We start from the raw sequence: 17295 nt of genomic DNA on the forward strand, positions 1-17295 counted from the left end.
GTTTGTCATTCATGGGTCACAGCAGGCATTCATTCATGTTGCCTCCACATTAGTTTTTGTGTAAGCATGGTGTCTTTGTAATCAGACAGATGGCCTAGGTTTGATTTCTGACCTAGGGCTTTACCTGTCATGGAAGAAAATGCCATTTGTTACTATCTAAACTATACAGTGACATATTACAGGGAATTCAATCTGGAGTTGAGCAAGGATTGCATACAGTGAAGTCCTAGGAAAAGAATCGGGGCCAGAGTCCATGCACAAAAGAATCCTGCTCAAAGTACAGAGGCTTCACACATTTATTAGAACAAGCAGTAAACAAAAATCTCCTAAGTATAAAATCTAAACGTTCTCGAGTCCTCATCCCAGACGGGGTAGTCACAGCATGAAGGGCAGATCGAAGTTCTTCTCACCAGTGCCAAAGTAGACATAGCCGTATTGCTTGGTCATTGGGACATGGTAGAACGTCAGTCCCAACCACAGCAGGCTCCGCAGCACCACCACAGTGTCTCCCTTCTCTAGCTGGACAGTCCAGGAGCCTGCGTGAGAACACATGCTAATGAGTCACTGGAAAGGAGAAAGAGGCAGCATTCCTGGAGCAAGCTGTCCCTAAGCTGAGAGGAAGACTGCAGCAGGTTCTGCCTGACCAGTTAACAGTGCACAAGGCTGCACTGGTGTTTGTGACACCTGAAAAGAGGGAACTCAGGGAGACCAGAAACCTTGATGCCCTTTTTTCTTTTGTCAATTCAGTGTTATGTGCTGCCCTCGTTTCCAGATGTCTTAAGAGTCTAGGTTCACACAGTAGCCTATTCCCATAGCTATGATGTTGATCTCATACGCATCACAGGAAGGGACCCCTATAGTTCCAGACTTGTATACTTGATCCCTAGGAGAAGCTACAGCTATTCTTGGCTGCTTCTGAGTGGGCAGCAGTTACTCTTAACAAGCTCTGCCGCCTACTTGGCCTAGCTAATAGCTATAGAGACCCAAGAGTAGCTACAGCAATCCTGCATATGTATGAAATTTCTTCTTAAAATAAACTTGTAGCATTAGTAGTGGGAAGAGGAAGGCAACACTTTCTGTTCCAGGGAAGACTGGTTTCCCTGATGCAGCAACTGGGAAAGAGGAAGAAGTGAAAAGCAGGGTATTTCCTATCTGAGAAGAATTTACAGAAAAGGTTAATTCTCTTCAGTCTTTCTTGGCTCCACCATTGAAGAGGATGTGCGTGGTAGGGGCAAAGGGATTAGTTTCCGCATTAATTTTGCTTTGGCTCTGCAGATGAGGTTCAGAGCCAGTGTGAAAATCCAATTTCTCCTGGATGCAAGGAGCAATGAGCCACTGAGTATTTGTTTTGCATCTGACACAACAGCCTGGGAACAATGCCGGAAGGGAGGGGGCTGGAGCATCAGCTTGGATTCAATGCTGGAGGTCAAGGAGCTGCCAGGAGTAAAAAATACCAGCTTCAGCACCAAATCAGTAATGCCTAAAGGCTACAATGTATGGAAGAAGGTTCCTCCTGAATCTCCATCTAAAAGCAAAAGCAGCAAGCCCAAGTAAAAAAAAAGAATGCAGTTGGAGCTGTCAGGCTACTACTGGCCTGGGGTCAAGTGGTCAGCCTATCTGCACCCAAAGCCAAAATCTGCCAATTCCAGAGTCAGCAGAAAGCCCGTAATGTGTTGGGCCAGTTAGACAGTATTCGTCTTTGTAGATAATTTCAGGGTCATCAATTTATGCTATGACTCATGCTTACTTGTGTCATGGTTAGCCTGGGGAAGGGCTTCTGTGATTGCTGTCAGCTGCCAGTCCTCCCCCTCCCACTAACTTCTTACTCTTGGCCAATTTTAGTCACATCCGACAAAGGGCTGAAGGGCTTTAACACCACAAGTTCCTACAACAGGCCTCCACAGGACAGGGCCCAAGGGTTGACTGCAGCTCATGAAGCTATTCATTTGGTCTGCCAGCAGCTGCAAGAAAGCACAGGCCGTTTAGCTTGCCTTGCATTTGATACACAATGCTGGTGTCTGCCTTCTAAGAAGACATCACATTAAAGTTCTAGAACCTATGTACTTAATTTGGTCCTTCTCTTTAAAGGAAGAAATTAGAGCCCATTATCTCAGTATTTATTTTTTCCATACCTCACCACATTAGCAGCATTTGAGGAAATGGTCCAGAAAATAAAATTAATATTTGAACTCATGAGACATGGAGAAATTTGTTCTCCTTGAAAGATCCAAGACAATTGTCTTCTCTTCCATCACAGTTCAAATCTCACAATCTTCAAACAAGATGCTTTTTCAGGCCCACCTTTCTTGTAGGAGTTTGAAATAATGATGTCATAAATCACTAAAAGTACTTTAATCAGTAGCTAATGAACAGTATGAAATAATAGCTTAAAATGAATAAGCCTTCTTTCCTCCTTCAAGAGAAAGTCTGAGAAATGCATTTAATAATACAATATAAAATATTGTTGTTGTTATTATTATTGGATAATTATGAAAATTGAATGCTGCTTTTATCTTTTATCTTTTTTTTTTTAAAACTTCCCTGCTATTACAAATGGTTCTAGGAGTAAAGTCATTGCATAGGTAGCTGTAGGTCTGTATTACTATAAAAATGCAGAAGCAGGATGCTGGGTTCAAAGCCTCTCTAATATTGGCTCAGAATATCCCATGGCAGTCCCTGTGCTTGTCATTGCCCCTGTGTCAGACAACATGTCTCTTACTGGGAGGCTTGGAAGCTCAGAGCATCAGTCTGTAAGGTACACCAAGGCTCCTAGATAACAGTTGTCAGGAAAAAAAAATTTAAATTATTATTTTTTGCATTGGAGGGAATACAACTAGAACTAGGAGACAGCAAGTAAAAGCTGGATTTCCTAGAGTTAAATACTGATTTTAACTTGCATCTACATGTGAGCTGTAGCCTGTATTGTCCCTTAATCAGGCAGCAGAGTTAACTTCACTCATCATGCAAAGCTTGCTGAGGTGCAGGGAACCGGAGGTCATTGCTCTCATGCCAGAGACTTCTAACAGTAACGCTGCTCTGGTGAGGTTTCCATTCTTCAAAATACTTTTTTTTTTTAAAGAGCAAGCTAATTCTTAAGCTGCACCCAGCAAACCTAAGGAAGCCAAGCACTGTCTGTGCTGAAACTAATGCCTGTTGCTGCTCCAGAAGGGAAGGGAGGGAGCTGCTGTGTGGGAGGAAAGAGCATGGGAAAAATACCCGCTGGATGAAGATCTGGAGCTTCCTATTCCCTCTTTGGATCAGGCTGCAGCCTCCACCCCTCCAAACACAGGCAAGAATTCTGAGGAGTTCCTTACATCTTTCCCAAACAAGAAAGTGCTTTGAAGATCTTGATGCTCACCCAGTGTTAAACCAATGCCTTTTTTATGGCCCTTCAACAGCTGCCAGGACACCAGGACTGAATTTCAGAAGTCAACCTCCTTCTCAGCTTCTTCTTCCTTTCCAGTCGCCAACAGAAGTCCCTGTCTCATCCCCTGTGTCTGTCTCAGCTACGGGCTGAATCTTGTAATTCACAGAGGCAATAGGGTGCATGAGACGTTAGCTTTTAAACAAAAGCCTTTTAAGAGGGCTGTCTGCAGAAGAACTTTCCTGCTGTAACTGGTCCACTTTCAGTATGACCTCTCATAACATTGCTGCTTTGGAGGTGATTCAGCAATGCCTCATTTCAGTGCAAGCTTGAGGAGAAACAGCTTTAAGAGCTAGACAGCCTGATAGAGAGGCTCCACATCACAAAAGCTCACAGAGGGTCATAAAAGTGACATTATCAATTCCTCTTCAAAGGAGGAAATATCTCAAGGGAAAAGCAGCTACAGCATGGTTGCACTTACCATTAACACAATATGCTGCCACAAGAGCAGGTTATAACATATCTTGCTGCAGTCAGTCCTGAGTGAGAGTGAAGTATGGAGTTATAGGACAAATATTCACACCCAGAGAGGGGCAACATAACCGTTTCCCTTTGCAAAAGCAGCCACTGCTTGGCTGCGTGACCCCAAGCACTTAGCTCTGACAAAGCTACATTACACCCATGGGATTTAGCTTCCATTTCCCTCCAACAGAAAATCCTACACTGGGAAGAGCTTCCTACTTCTAATTTGCTGTTTGTAGGGAACAAAGACAAATTGCAGAGCAGAGCAGCTGCAAGGAAAGGTCACAGTGCTCTGGCTCTCAACAAATTTCGCCACACGGACATTTCACACACAGCCTACCAGCTGTAAGGACACATCCAAACACTCCTATGTGGGGCTGAAACTCCTTCATCCCACTTAGTGGCTGCAAACTAAATCTCTTTCATTTGCTTGACACACCACCTGCACCCCATATGTTAACACTGCTGTCAATATTTCCAATTCCCCATATAACTATTTAATAATAATTAAATAAAAACACAGACTGGTTGCAGGTTCAGTACTATTTTAAAAAGACTCCAGAGCCAGGAGAGCACAGCTTACAAGCAGTCAGATGCTCCCAAGCAGATCTTGCGTGCTCCTAATGCCTGCCACGTATTTGACACACAAACACAACCATGCCCAAACCTCAAAGTAAAATGATCTTACTTCAGAGGCCTTTTGTCTCCATTATCCTCTCCCACTGGGGATGCCTCCACAGCACAAATGATTAAGACAGGCCTGGGCCTTCCATTTACACACAAAGTACCTGTTTCCTGCTGACAAGGAAGACTCAGGGTGTTGTTGCAGTGGTGTCCCAGATGCACAGTATTCAGGTGCCTCCGAGTACTGGGTGAAATTCAGGCCATACTCGGACATCTGACAATAGTGCTGCTTAATCCAGTTGAAGCAGCCCCTGCCCTCAAACCCTTTATTCTCCCCTCATCACTCTTCCATCATAGAGACCACAAAAGTGTTTATTTACTGCTCAGTGAACCAGGTCAGGGAAACGATCTGGCTGAAAAAGTCTAACCAAAAATAGTTATTTTTCCAGCTGGAATCTGGCTGCACAGCCAGCAATGCCAACACAAAAGAAGGGACAATACACAGACATAAGTGAGCAGCAGAGGATGGGAAGGAATGAAAAAGCTAGCACAGAAGTAATACACATCAAATTACAGCCTCCCCTATAGCCCGCTTAGTTTGCCCTTTAGTCCTAAATCCACCCGATAATGAGAATAGAGTTAGAATCTTTTTACTTTTGTTGTTGTTAAGAAAAAGATGCAAATTTTGCACAGAAAGCATCCAGAACAAAGATCTGGAATGGGGCTGTGCACTAGAGGAAACAGCAAGATAATATGCAATCAAAACTTATAAGGAGTAGGAAAAACTGATTAAATCCCTGCTATTTGGATTCTGACAACTACAATACAGATCATTGTATCTTGGGTCTTCTGTAGTAGATTTAGAAATCTCTCAGAGTGGCACAGCACCCTCCTTCCAAAGCACAAGTTTACACTGGATCTTGTCACACTCGATATTTCTTGTTCAGTTGGTCGCTGTGGAAACGTTTTTGGAGCGTGCCAGGAGTCACGTAGCATCTACCTGGGGAGCCCCTGCATTAATCCGTCACCTTCGTGGGCTTCTGTGAGCCCATTGGTTGGTAGGACGAAAAAGAAGGAGTCTCTCGCCCCTCCCTGCTCTGAATGAAAGACGTTTCCTCTAAATCTTGCTACAGGATTTCAGGCTCAATTCAGCTTCTTTGGGGCTTTTGTCACCAAACAAATGTGATGTCTTTGAAAGAAAGATTAACAGTTTGATGAAAGGATGCAATGGACAGCTTTGTTCTAGCCTGCTTCCCCCTAGAGCTTTCGGTCACTGTCACTTTCTTACCCACAGGAGAATATCTGTCTGACTCTGAGAGGAGATTATGGCCACCTTGTAAGATTTTTGCCTCTCCTGATAACAAAGTACTGGCCACTTTGAGAATGTGATAATGATGAACAGGGGCTGGATTAGGGGCAAAGAACCTCACATTGATCTCTGAATTCTGAGAGAACACAAAGCAGTCGATGCTGGGATTCAAAACCCACCAAATGCTTAGAGCACAACCAATTCACTCTCCTGCAGTAGAAGCAAGGCTGCAAGCCCTGTCAGTCCCCCAGTTGTACTTCTTACCTCATCATCAAACTAGCAGGACTGGTTAAAAGAGCTTAGGACGAGGAACAGATGGCATGGATTATAAACTGTCAGTGTTTTCATACTAACCTAGTACAAATTCTGGCCCAAATTACCTGAAGAGTTTACCAGTTCCTGAGAAGACTGTCACACTGAGTGTATCCACGCACCACAGTGTAGTTGTGTTGATTTTCAAGCTAATTCTGAACACTAAAGATGGCTAAGCATCTTCCAATGCCTGGGATAGCCTAGCTATCTCTGCACAGCACAACTGCTGTACAAATATACCCATAGATGAACTGTCCCTTGTCCTTTTCCCTCTACACACAGCTACACACCCCTTCAGCATGCAGAATTTCAATCCATATGATATTTGTGTACAGTAAAACAAGACAACGCCCATTGCCTTCCTCCCTGCAAAAGTCCTATGGCCAAAGGGGCAGCAAACAGCAAAGCAAAGCTATATGCGTGGCTGGCACTAATACCAACTGCTGTGCAGGCAGGAGCTGCCACTCCTTATGTGGAGCCTCTTCAGAAACAGATCACTCCAAGCAAAAGCTGACCTTGTTCTGACTTCAGTGACACACAGACTGCTCTAGGCTTTCCCCTGCAAGTAATTTTTCATCATTCCCTAGAGAAAGGGTTAGGCCAAGGCTGACTGATGTGGTGATAAAAATACAACTTCTGGTTCTAAGAGGCTTTACCAGCATCTCCCCTCCGTTCAGCAAGAAGTCATCTTTTCATGTCCAATGATCCAGGAGCTGAAATAGAGACAGGGTGGGCCACAATTTCTTTTACTGAGGAGGAAACAACTTTAAATACAATCCCTGGAAAGTTGCTAAGACTCTGCTTCTGTCCTCATTCTTTCACTGCAGCAGTCAGGAGGGCAAAGAACTCCACCACAGCTCTCAGTTGATGGGCAGCCCTGCTCCAGTATAAACTCATCCAAGGCCTCTGACTAAACAAGACCCCTGAGGTGATACAGACCTAGGACCCAAAAGCAGTGAATGCACTGCTTTATTACCCATAGACACAAAGCCCAAGGAAAACAGACTCCTTTCCAGAAATCAAGGCAGACCAGACAGCCAGTCGAAAGCTATAACACTAGCTGGCTCTGGAGTCCTCCTGCTGTGCTGCCACATGACATGGTCCAGTCTGATCTTGAACTCCTGAGCAGGCAAGCACCCCAGCTGTAGGAGGGACAACATCTTGTATTGCTCCCAGGCAACCCTCTTGGGTCACTGCAGGAGTGGCCTTAGCAGCCTCTAAAGGCTCCCCAGTCCACACATCACTAGCAAAAATGAAGAGTGTCTCTACTTTTGAAGGACGTAAGAGACATGCTTATGTATTTGTGTATGCATGCCCATGATAGGTAAGGATGCTAAGAAAGCTATTGGAAAGCCCAGCGACCATTCCAGAAATTGCCTAAGCTTGGAAGGGACAGAGTTTCTTCTCCATACTTACAGTTCAGGAGGTCAGTACAGTATACCACACAGTCTGGAAACTCAGGCCATACCTTCTCCTCAATTTGATGCTGCTCTTAGTGCTTTTCTTTCTCATACTTTTCTGTGGTTTCCTTTTCTGTGCTGACAATGCTGACACCATAGTGCACCCTGCTGGAAGGTAGCAGCTACGGCCATCCTGCAAGTATTTCTGGGGATGGTTGACCAGTTTTAACAGAAAATCAGGTACCAATGCTTTAACTAATAACCCACTGAGCCAGCTATTCGGTTCGATTCCCACATCTGAAAGCTGACTGTTCTGAGACACACTAATCTGTTTTACTCCTGTACTGCTGTGTTATAAAGCTTGTTTGTCAAAACCACTTGTACAAATGTCAGGTAGCTCCATGCCATGGGATGCTGTAGCTCAGTTTCACACATTCACTGAACCAAAGGAACACCTCTCCTAACCAGGAATGAGGATAGCTGTGAGCCACACTAGGTATTTCGGTCTACATTTTGGCTACCTCTTTTTATCCTTGCTAACATGAAGCACTACCCTTTCATTCATTATGGGTCTTTTAGTTTGGATTTCCGTGAGTCAGCTTGAAAAGCCTTATCCCCATGTGGCTCTTGGCAGGCTAAGAAGTGCTCTTGCTCTCAGCTTTCACAGAGCTGGGGAGGTGCTGCTTATTGTTAAGCAATGAAAGGGGAGGGCTCAGGTCACATCTGTGAAATGTTAACGGAGAAGGGAGGCTGGGTGAAAGTAGGTGGCCAGCACAGCATAGCACTTTGCTGGATTTTGCAAGGCCACTGGGGAGATAGGCAGCCATTTGTCTTAGAGACCTGATAACGGGCAACTTGCTCTCTGCTGGCTAGCTGGTGGTTGTAAATACCTCTGCAGACACAGACTCTTCAAATGGCTGGAGACAGAGGCTGATAGGGGATTAATCGCCTGGAGGGGGGGGTCGAAATGGAGTTAATTAGCTGTGTTAATGTATGGAGATAAAGCAGGTTCATGTCTCCTGGCCTTCTTCCTTCCAGCACCTGGGCTTTTGGGGCAGCCAAGATGGGGCTACCAAAATGGCCCTTGAGAGTGGCCAAAGGAAACTATCTCCCACTTAGAAATAGAACCTCTCCATCTTCAAGGGCCCATTAAGCACCAGCTTTTGCTAAACTGATAGAGTGTGCTAATGAAGTTTAGAGGACAGGAGGTTAGTGTTCTAACCCATGCTATTATTCAGCAAGTTTACAGAAAGGCTAGTGCCCAAAGTATTCAGCCAAGGAAATAGCCACAAATCCCTTTGTCTGTAATGCTGTAAAAGGAATGCTACAAAACCACTGCACTTTCAGGTGAAGAAACAGAGCTACAGACTGAGTGGCTGTCACTTCCTCCACAGTCAAAATGGTAAAGGACCTGAAATGATCTTCTGTCTAGGCACTTCTCCTCCTCCTCCTCTAGCTGAATCTTGAAACAGCAAGTAGACAAGACTCACTATGATCCACCCTGCCACTGTATACCCATTTAGAATGATGCTATAAACACCTCTCCCAGCATTAAAGAGTCAGCAATTACATCTGAGAGGTCTCAGCTCCCCAGTTTACTCTCCACAATGGACAGAGATAAGTCAGGAATCTCCTCAGTCCTCTTTTGAGCCCTCATGATTCATAGTCCAGGAAGCAAAGCTAGCTGTACTGAGAGTCCTGCTCTTAGAGTCACTGTCTCAGGAACCCATTGTCACCTTTGTGTTACTGTCACTGACAATGAAGAAGCTTGAGCTAAACATCACTCTCCACAGCTGTCGCCAAGTTTACAGCCAGGCGTACCAGGAAATCATCTCTGGATTCCTGCATACCACTGCCCATTAAACTGAACTCAGTTACGTCTGGGACTAGCAACTTATATTTGCATTTGGCTAAAACATAATTCCCAGGAAGACATCCAGCATGATGCTAAGATACCAAGAGACACAGACTCATCCATTGCACTTGATAGCTGGTAATCATTTCACTGTTAAAATTTGTACCTTATTTTTCATTTTAGTTTTTCTGGCTATAATTTTCAGCTGCTAGTTCCTGTTATGCCTTTGTCTGGTATACTAAATAGATCTTCAGTACCCAATACTTAAACTCCATGGAGTATTTACACAGTGTAATACAGTCATTCACATGTTCTTTTCTGTAAGATAAACAGATTGAACTGTTTATGTCTCTCACCAGCCCTTGAATCATTTTGTGGCTCTTTTCTGCAACTCTCCAGCTTTGCAGTGTGCAGTAATCCAGTTCTGATTCCACTAACGGTATATGCAAAAGTCACCTCCCTGTTCCTATTTGCTATGCCCTTGTTTATACATCTACAGATTGTATTAGCCTTTTTAAGTCTCAGGATCAGACTGGGAGCTGACGTTCGGCAGGTTGTGCCTGGATTTCCTTTCAGAGCCACAACTTCCAGAATAGAAGTCTGGCTTCCAGTTCTGCTCTTAGATATGTGATTTTGCAGGTAGCTACATCAAAATGTATTTTCTTTAAGTAAGTCCAGTTTACTAGATCTCTGTAGCAGTCCTGCCCTTGTCATTACATCTCTCTACCAATCCTTTACTTCTATTATAAATAAGTTGAAGAATGTCAGTACTGATACTGGTCCCAGCTGAAGCCCCTTCTGAGCCCTTCCAGAAATACACCCATTCAGTGATTTCTGAATCACAACTACTAATCAAGATAAGTTTAGGGGAATATTTCTGCAATGCTGGTATTTATTAAAGGTTAGCATCATAAGTATGTCACAAGACTCCTGAGAGAATGATTTCAGGAGTAACTTATCTGGCTCTGCCATTTTCATTTTTTGACAAACAGAAAAGGTTGCCTAACTCTACCCTCCCTTAGCAAATAGTCTGAATAGTGTCTGAAATATTATTTTATTGTCTTAATTTGATGTGAGTCCATATTCTTTCCAAAAACAAGCCAGAAAAAAATTACTGAGCATTTCTGCCCTTCCACATTCTTACCAGCCTTTTTACTGTCACCATTTAGTGACAGTTTCCGGTACCATTACTATGCTTTCTTTTCCTCTCAATATACGTGAAAAAATCCTCCTTACAGTTGTCACGGATTACTCCAGGTTATTCTGGCTTCCTTCTTCATTTTCTACTCATTATCAACACTAATTTATATGGATCATTAATTGTTCCCAACTTTCTGCATTTCCTTTTGTATTGCTTTTTTTTTTTTTAATTCTAATTCCTGCTTTTACTCCATCAGTGAACTCTGGTAGGCTTTCAGCCAAAAGCGGCCATTTCTTGACTGGGATTCATGACTTTTGATTAAACTCTTTTCATAGAAATTCTATTTCCACTCATGTCTTTTCCTATCCACATTTTTTCTTTCCCTTTGCCTCTGACATACCTCCCCTCCTGCATCAGTTTTTAACAGTGCCCCGTTGGCGTCCCTTATCTCCATGTCAAAGTGATCTGAGTCAGTAATCTGTAACAAACCTTCAGAGTCAAGCTACTGCTTTTCTGAACTGTAGTTTGAAAGCGTCAAAGAACTGAATTCTCCATCTCCTGTTTTGCTTCCTCCCAGGCTTTCCATTCTACGCTAGTACCTTAGGCTTTCTACCATCCCCTTCCTTTATCTTTGCAGAATGTAGCATTGCCTGACCATGGTCAGAGTAAAATCAGCCTTCCCCCCTCCATTTTCACTTTCCCCATCATGCCAATGCCTGACAAGTGACTACTATTTCATATCTACACACCATTAGGTCATCAAGTGAAAATGCTGTAGGCATGCTAGGAATTATTGCTATTTGTTTTGCCATTCCATTATCTACAAGCACATGTAAAACTGCCACAACTCTAGTTCCTGAAATGCTAACACCCAGGGTGCCGAACTCCATGCAGCAGAAAGGACCATACTGGCAATCTGCCAGCAGCTGAAAGGCTACATCTAATTGTGCATAAAGTTGAGCAGATTGCCTGCTTAGACTAGAGCAAACAAGCTTATCTTTAATGCAGACATATGGCCAGCAAAACCTACAGATCCCAGCATGCAACATTCTGGCCAGCTGGCCACTTGGATCAGAACGAAGCATTACATGATCTGATACTGTGGTGACAGAAGATCAGTATCACAACCCCTCCATGTTCAAAAATCATGAGTCAGGCCACTCAGAGAGTGGAGTTTTGCTCAGAGAGCTGGAGATTTTCAAGGGGATAAACCAACTGAATTTGTTTTTGAGACAGGGTTCACACTCTCCCACTTCTCTCTATAATCATTTTAAAAATGTATTTTTTTAATAAAAGCTAAGTCACAGTCACTTGTCTCTGGGAGCTGAGACACCAAGAAAAAACAGATAGACTCACAGTATGATTATGGGAGAAGCAGCAACTATTCTGAACCCTTAAAGTGTAAGATAACATGATAGACACACAGACAGAATCTGGAACCTGCAGTCACCACAGATATCACTGGTAAAGATAAGGGTGGCAGACAGTTTTGTTACAAAACTCCAGGTTTTCCAATCTTGCACTAAACTCTCTGCTTTTACCATTGTTTCCTTTATTCAACCCGGTTTTAACTTCCTTTCTTCCCACCTCTCAGCTGTCATATAAAATGTTCTCTCTGCCTCCAACTTTCCATTCTGTAAGATACCTCTGCTCTCCTATAATGACACACCATACATTTTGTGACAGTTACCCCCCTTGACAGCCATCACAGATGCTCAGTCTCCCAATTCATAAAGAAAACTATTCCAACAGAGTTGTTACTTTTAGACACGTTAAAATCACCCCTTAATCTCTCAGTCCTGTTCTTTATGTCTTTTTAGATGATAAGGGAATTCTAGCCCATAAAGGCTGGAAGCATCACTCAGATGTCACTCATCCCTGGTCCACATTTTGTGTATTTGTTGAGGGCAGAGAAAATTCTGGCTTCAGTCACAATTCTAGATGCAATAGATTTGGGAATTCCTACTTCTGCTCTGACAATAACTGTTCAAGAAAGGATCTAACCCGGAAAGACAAGACAAGCTTCAGGTTAAAAATGAGGGGATTTGCCAGAGCTATGAACATGTCAGGAAATAGAAAATGCACTGTCTGGTCTGGTCAGGACCAACATGCACCAGCAGAGTTGAAGGAAGGTAATCCAAGAACCGCAGTTTCAGTGCCTTGCAACCAGGAGCGAGTGACTTCGGCAGAGCCATGCTCATAAAATCAGTGCAAAGCCTGAGTCTGCCCTCTGGTGGTTTTTTTTCTCCCCACATTTTTACAAGCAACCAGTACTTTAGGCAACCTGAATGCTTGTTAAAGGGTGGTGGGTTGATCTTTCTTCAATGTCAGAGCTCCTATCTGAATGTGATAGAGAGCAATTAGAGAGGCTATATGCCTTGCTGATCCTATAACCAGTTCCTCACTTACTTCCTTTGCCTGACAAGCTCATTCCATCAGTCCCCAGGTTTAGTCCAAAAAAGAGCAGGACAATACAGCCAGAGCTGCACAGGCACCATGATGAATCTTCCCTTCTTCCATTAAGAAGCACTCAGCTGCACTTGAGCTCAGGTAGTCTTTGAGAGGTAACTTTTTCTGAGGAGACTGAGATCTGCACTAACAGCAGCAACTTCCCAGGAAGGGGGCAAAGGGTCACCCTTACACAGACCTCAGGTTGCCACAGGAAGACAAACATGACAGTGGCATAGTTGAGCCCCACTTTCTATCTGCCACTGGGTAAAATACAGCTACAAGTCAAATTTGATTTAAAGCCTTCAACAAAACCACCATCTTCTTGTCTAACACACAGCATGACCTGCCACTTGCCTGGTCCCTTGAACTAGATGTGAAACACTGCAGAATATCTGTAACTTTCAAAGGTGCAATTCTCCATCACAGCTGAAGGTGGCTAAAACCAGGTTTGTAATGCAAATTAGCCTTCAAGCTCTTAGCCCTTGGTGCCTGTTTTCTAATGGAAACATAGAAAGCACCACAGATTCATCTCTTGCTGCAGTGGCCATGTGGTTTCAGGCCTCACAAAATTAAAGTCTCCCTACCACAAACCCTATTAAAAAAAAAAAAAAAAGGCGAGGGGGAGGGGGGACGGACGGATGACAGAACCACAAACAGTAGCCCTACCATACAAAACTGCAGCTAAAATTTTCTTAGGAGGTATCTAGGACCGAACCGCAATTTGCAATACTCCTTTTTGAGTCAAAAGGGCCAACTCAATGAGCCCATCTATGTAAAAACGTGCAGTGTCTCCAGACTACACCTCTGGAAAATGACTGCAGCAAGGACATTCCCAGTAAGTTGAACAATGGTTTAGATTTTAGCATTGTTTATGCTCTGAACAGTCAAAAATGTTCAGAATTCAGGCAGAAGCTCACTAGATTCATGCTCAGGGTTTTTTTTGCCAAAGGAAAGATTGGAGGGGGGGGAATATATATATATATATGAGACAAAGTCTGAAAAGCTATTTACAACACTGTCAATTCACTGGCCTTCCAGCCAATTCCATCTGGCACAGGTCACCTACTATCCTATCCTGCTACTCCAGAATAGGAATAAAATAGCAAACCTAAGTTCTGATTGTGTCCCAAGAATATTTCTAGACAGAAGGATGTGAAAACACTTGGCCCAATCTGAAAAATGCAGCAAATGAGCAAAAAGCAGTTAGAAACAAGTAACAAGTCACTCCCATCTCTTTAGAGAAATATCCTGCCAGAGGAATCCCTGGAAGAGGCTTTAAATATACTTAACATTTGTCCAGCAGAACAGTAGAGATGTGAACTGAAGATACATTCCAGTATGCACATCTTCCTTTCTCCTTCCACAGTGTGTAATCCCACTAGAGTATAGATTATTCTACACTACAGCATTTCTAACACAGTTTATCAAAGGAACGTTTGAATTCAGCCTCTCAGAGATATCAGCTTAGTGTTAATGAAAACCCATTTAGATAAAGAAGAGCAATACTGGGCGGGACAAGAGGTGTGAAATACTTCAAACCACATAAATTCCCTCTGTCACGGGTGGAGTTATTTCTCCCCATATCAACATCAGCTGTCACAGGCTTTACAGAAGTCAGGAGGGAATATGGCACTCAGACAGAGGGGGTAACTGCTGGTATGATCAGAAGACCTGTTGTGAGGATGTGACAGCCCTGGTACACTTACATCTTACCATTGTGAACATTTATAATCACTTTAAAAAAGGAATTAAGTACAATATTTAGTAAAGGATAAAGTTCCTTTACAGATTCACAGTAGCTTCTCACAAGCATACCAACTCCATAGTAACCCACACCTTGTCACCTCAGCATTTCCCAGGCTACTCAGACTGCCTTTCCTCTCGTTGCATATCTTGATGCTGCTACCTTTACCTTGTGGGATATCATGCTCCAGAGAGTCTAGAAAGTCAGTGGATGGGTCCAGGTCAGCCTTTTCCAGCAGGGTTTTATTCTTCAGGTTAAAAGGCTCAGTAAAATGGAAATAGGAACTTAACTTTTTTGCCTCCGTCAAAGAAAGACCTGCAAACAGCCATTGGTGAACATTAATACAGTGAGCTGGGCTAACATACATTATACCATCAAATGTCATACTGTTTCTCTAACGCCCACAGCATAGGACAGAATCACAATCTTCCTCCAGTGGACTCCACAGAAGACCAAAGACTTGCCAGAAATGCATCTGCCAAATTCCAGAAACTCCCCGATGCTGTGGACTGCAGACCATGCTAACTGCAGTCCCAGATAAGCAATGGGCATGAGCTGAGATCAACTCTCTGTGCCCATTTGGTTACATCCTATCTCTAGATGGAGAATTCAATGCAGCTATAATTGCTAAACACTGGCACAAACTATACACAGACAAATGAAACTACAGGTTTAATGACTCAAAGCCATTACTGACTCTCCTCCCACCTTCCAGAGTTGAATCATACACCTGAACATTAGTGGCATTGGATTCTCTCCTCCCTGTTCATCTTACCCAAGGGAAAAAATAAACCTGAAATCAAAACATCAGCTAGAGAAAGTAATCTTAATTTACAGCCTTTATGATCAAAGTACAGTTGATCCTGATAAACACAATGAGAATTTACCTTCAAAGCTTCTGTTTTCATGCACAGACCCAAGAGGAGTCTTCACAAATGCCCCCCGGGGGATGATACCAACTGCTCTGTCTATCTGTTCTATCGTAGCTACGAGGCGGGCCTCCTCCTTGATCGTGGGCTTTAATGAAACACAGGCAAATTTTAAAGGCAGGGCTTTCCTTGTTGTCATTTCTGAAAATAAACTCAAGGTGACAACAGAAACCACAACAGATTCATCAGCTTGGAGCCCGATGGCACCAAGAGGAGGACCATGAATCAGACATTCTTCTCATAAGAAGAGAAGCAGCAGCAATCTAGATTCACCAGAGAATTAACTGTCTCCCCCTTCATCCATCCTTTCCTCCCCCTCAATTAAGCTACTTATGACTTGTCTATGCAGTTATAAAGAATGGTACCTGCAGTTCCTATGTAAAGCTTCAGACACTGCAGTGAGGATTTGTCCCAATTGTGCATTACAAAACATAGAGGAAGAATATTTCTGAGCTGTGTATAACTCCAGAAGTAACCGAAGTAAGAGTTCAATCAAGAAGCTGTTGCTACACAATGACAGTGACCTGAGTGCAGGCTCAGGCTGCTTATTACAAACACGGAGGAGGAGCCACCACCTGTCTAGTGTGAGGGGTACAACTGTAGCGAAGAGAGTTCAAAAGTGTTTGGCTGTATTTACCTCCTTACCATCTTCAAACAATCTTTCAGCATCTTCTGCATTTATCTCAATGTGCTCATACTCAAAAGAAGGATCCCCCTGGAAACGGCCCTTCAGCTGCTCAGCCTGCGCAACCATCTCCTCGGTCGCTGGTGGCAGGAGGCTCCACTCCACGCAGTTCAAGCTGCCAGCGACAAGCACGACACAGGCCTGAGCCCGCTGAAGAACAGGGCTCGATACAGCCTTGCCACACCGCTCAGGGCACAGCGAGGCTCCCTCTAGGAGAGCTGAGCTGACCCCCCCCGGGCTCCCCAGTCCCCCCTCTTCTCCCCCCAGCCCTCAAACTAGCCTCCCGAGGCCGTTTAGGCCTCCCCGGGGAGGTGCTCGTCCCCTGCACGGAGCTGCGGTGAGGCCCGGCCCAGCCTCCGCACCTGTAGAGGCGGCTGCGGGGCGCGGCGCGGTCGGGGCCCAGCCCCTCGGCGATGTAGTAGGCGCCGCGCACGCCCTGGATGCAGCCCCAGAACCAGACCCGCTCGAAGCGGTAGTCGCGCTGGAGGAGCAGCAGCGAGGCCCCCAGCACCGCCCGCTTCTCCGGGCTCAGCCCCGCGCCGCCGCCGGCCGCCAGCTCCAGCGTGGCAGGCAGCAACGCCGCCTCCATGGCGGCTCCGCGTCGCCGTCGCCAGGCAACCGTCGCGCCGTTGTCGCGGCGGTGGGGTCAAAGGTGACGGCGTGCTTCCGCTGGAGGGAACGGCCCAAAACGTCAATTACAGTCAGCGCCCCGACAGCGGCCTGGGGGAAACGGCGCCGACGTGGCACCGACGGGTCCCGCCTCTCCGCTGCCATGGAAACGGCGGCTGGTGGGCGCGGGCGGACAATGGCGGCCGCGCCGGCCCCGCTGGGCGGTCGGTGCCGGGCCTCCAGCCCGGGAGGGCGGCCGCCTGGGGCCCAGGGCCCAGCCGGGCAGGCCCCGGGGGTGAGGCGGGAGGGGAGCCGGGTGGGCCTCACGGCAGCTTCGGTAGCTCAGCGGC

General features: G+C 45.0%; 1 protein-coding gene across 2 annotated transcripts; it reads right to left on the minus strand.

Annotated features, from left to right (window-relative positions):
• Positions 1-280: 280 nt before the first annotated feature.
• On the minus strand, positions 281-17035 carry RSPH9 (radial spoke head component 9). 2 transcript variants are annotated; one of them, XM_069800442.1, is made up of 5 exons: positions 16699-17015; positions 16289-16451; positions 15610-15739; positions 14891-15037; positions 281-536 (listed from the first exon to the last, which is right to left on the minus strand). In XM_069800442.1, exons 1-5 carry the CDS (start codon positions 16923-16925, stop codon positions 376-378), a joined length of 828 nt encoding a protein of 275 aa, XP_069656543.1. In that variant the 5' UTR covers positions 16926-17015; the 3' UTR covers positions 281-375. The 2 variants fall into 2 exon arrangements, with proteins under 2 accessions (XP_069656543.1, XP_069656544.1); XM_069800443.1 differs by lacking the exon at positions 15610-15739 and having other exon boundaries at positions 16297-16451; positions 16699-17035.
• Between the last annotated feature and the right edge of the window lie 260 nt (positions 17036-17295).

The sequence above is a fragment of the Haliaeetus albicilla genome, chromosome 13, assembly GCF_947461875.1.
Source record: "Haliaeetus albicilla chromosome 13, bHalAlb1.1, whole genome shotgun sequence".
In the NCBI taxonomy this organism is placed as follows: domain Eukaryota; kingdom Metazoa; phylum Chordata; class Aves; order Accipitriformes; family Accipitridae; genus Haliaeetus; species Haliaeetus albicilla.

Bases quoted from the DNA above. Each gene is read 5' to 3' on its own strand.
- RSPH9 (XM_069800442.1), bottom strand. From the start codon at position 16,925: ATGGAGGCGGCGTTGCTGCCTGCCACGCTGGAGCTGGCGGCCGGCGGC. The intron at 15,740-16,288 runs GTAAATACAGCC...GTTTCATTAAAG, and splicing joins TGTTTGAAGATGGTAAGGAG to CCCACGATCAAGGAGGAGGC. The intron at 15,038-15,609 runs GTAAATTCTCAT...GGCTGTTTGCAG, and splicing joins TGAAAACAGAAGCTTTGAAG to GTCTTTCTTTGACGGAGGCA.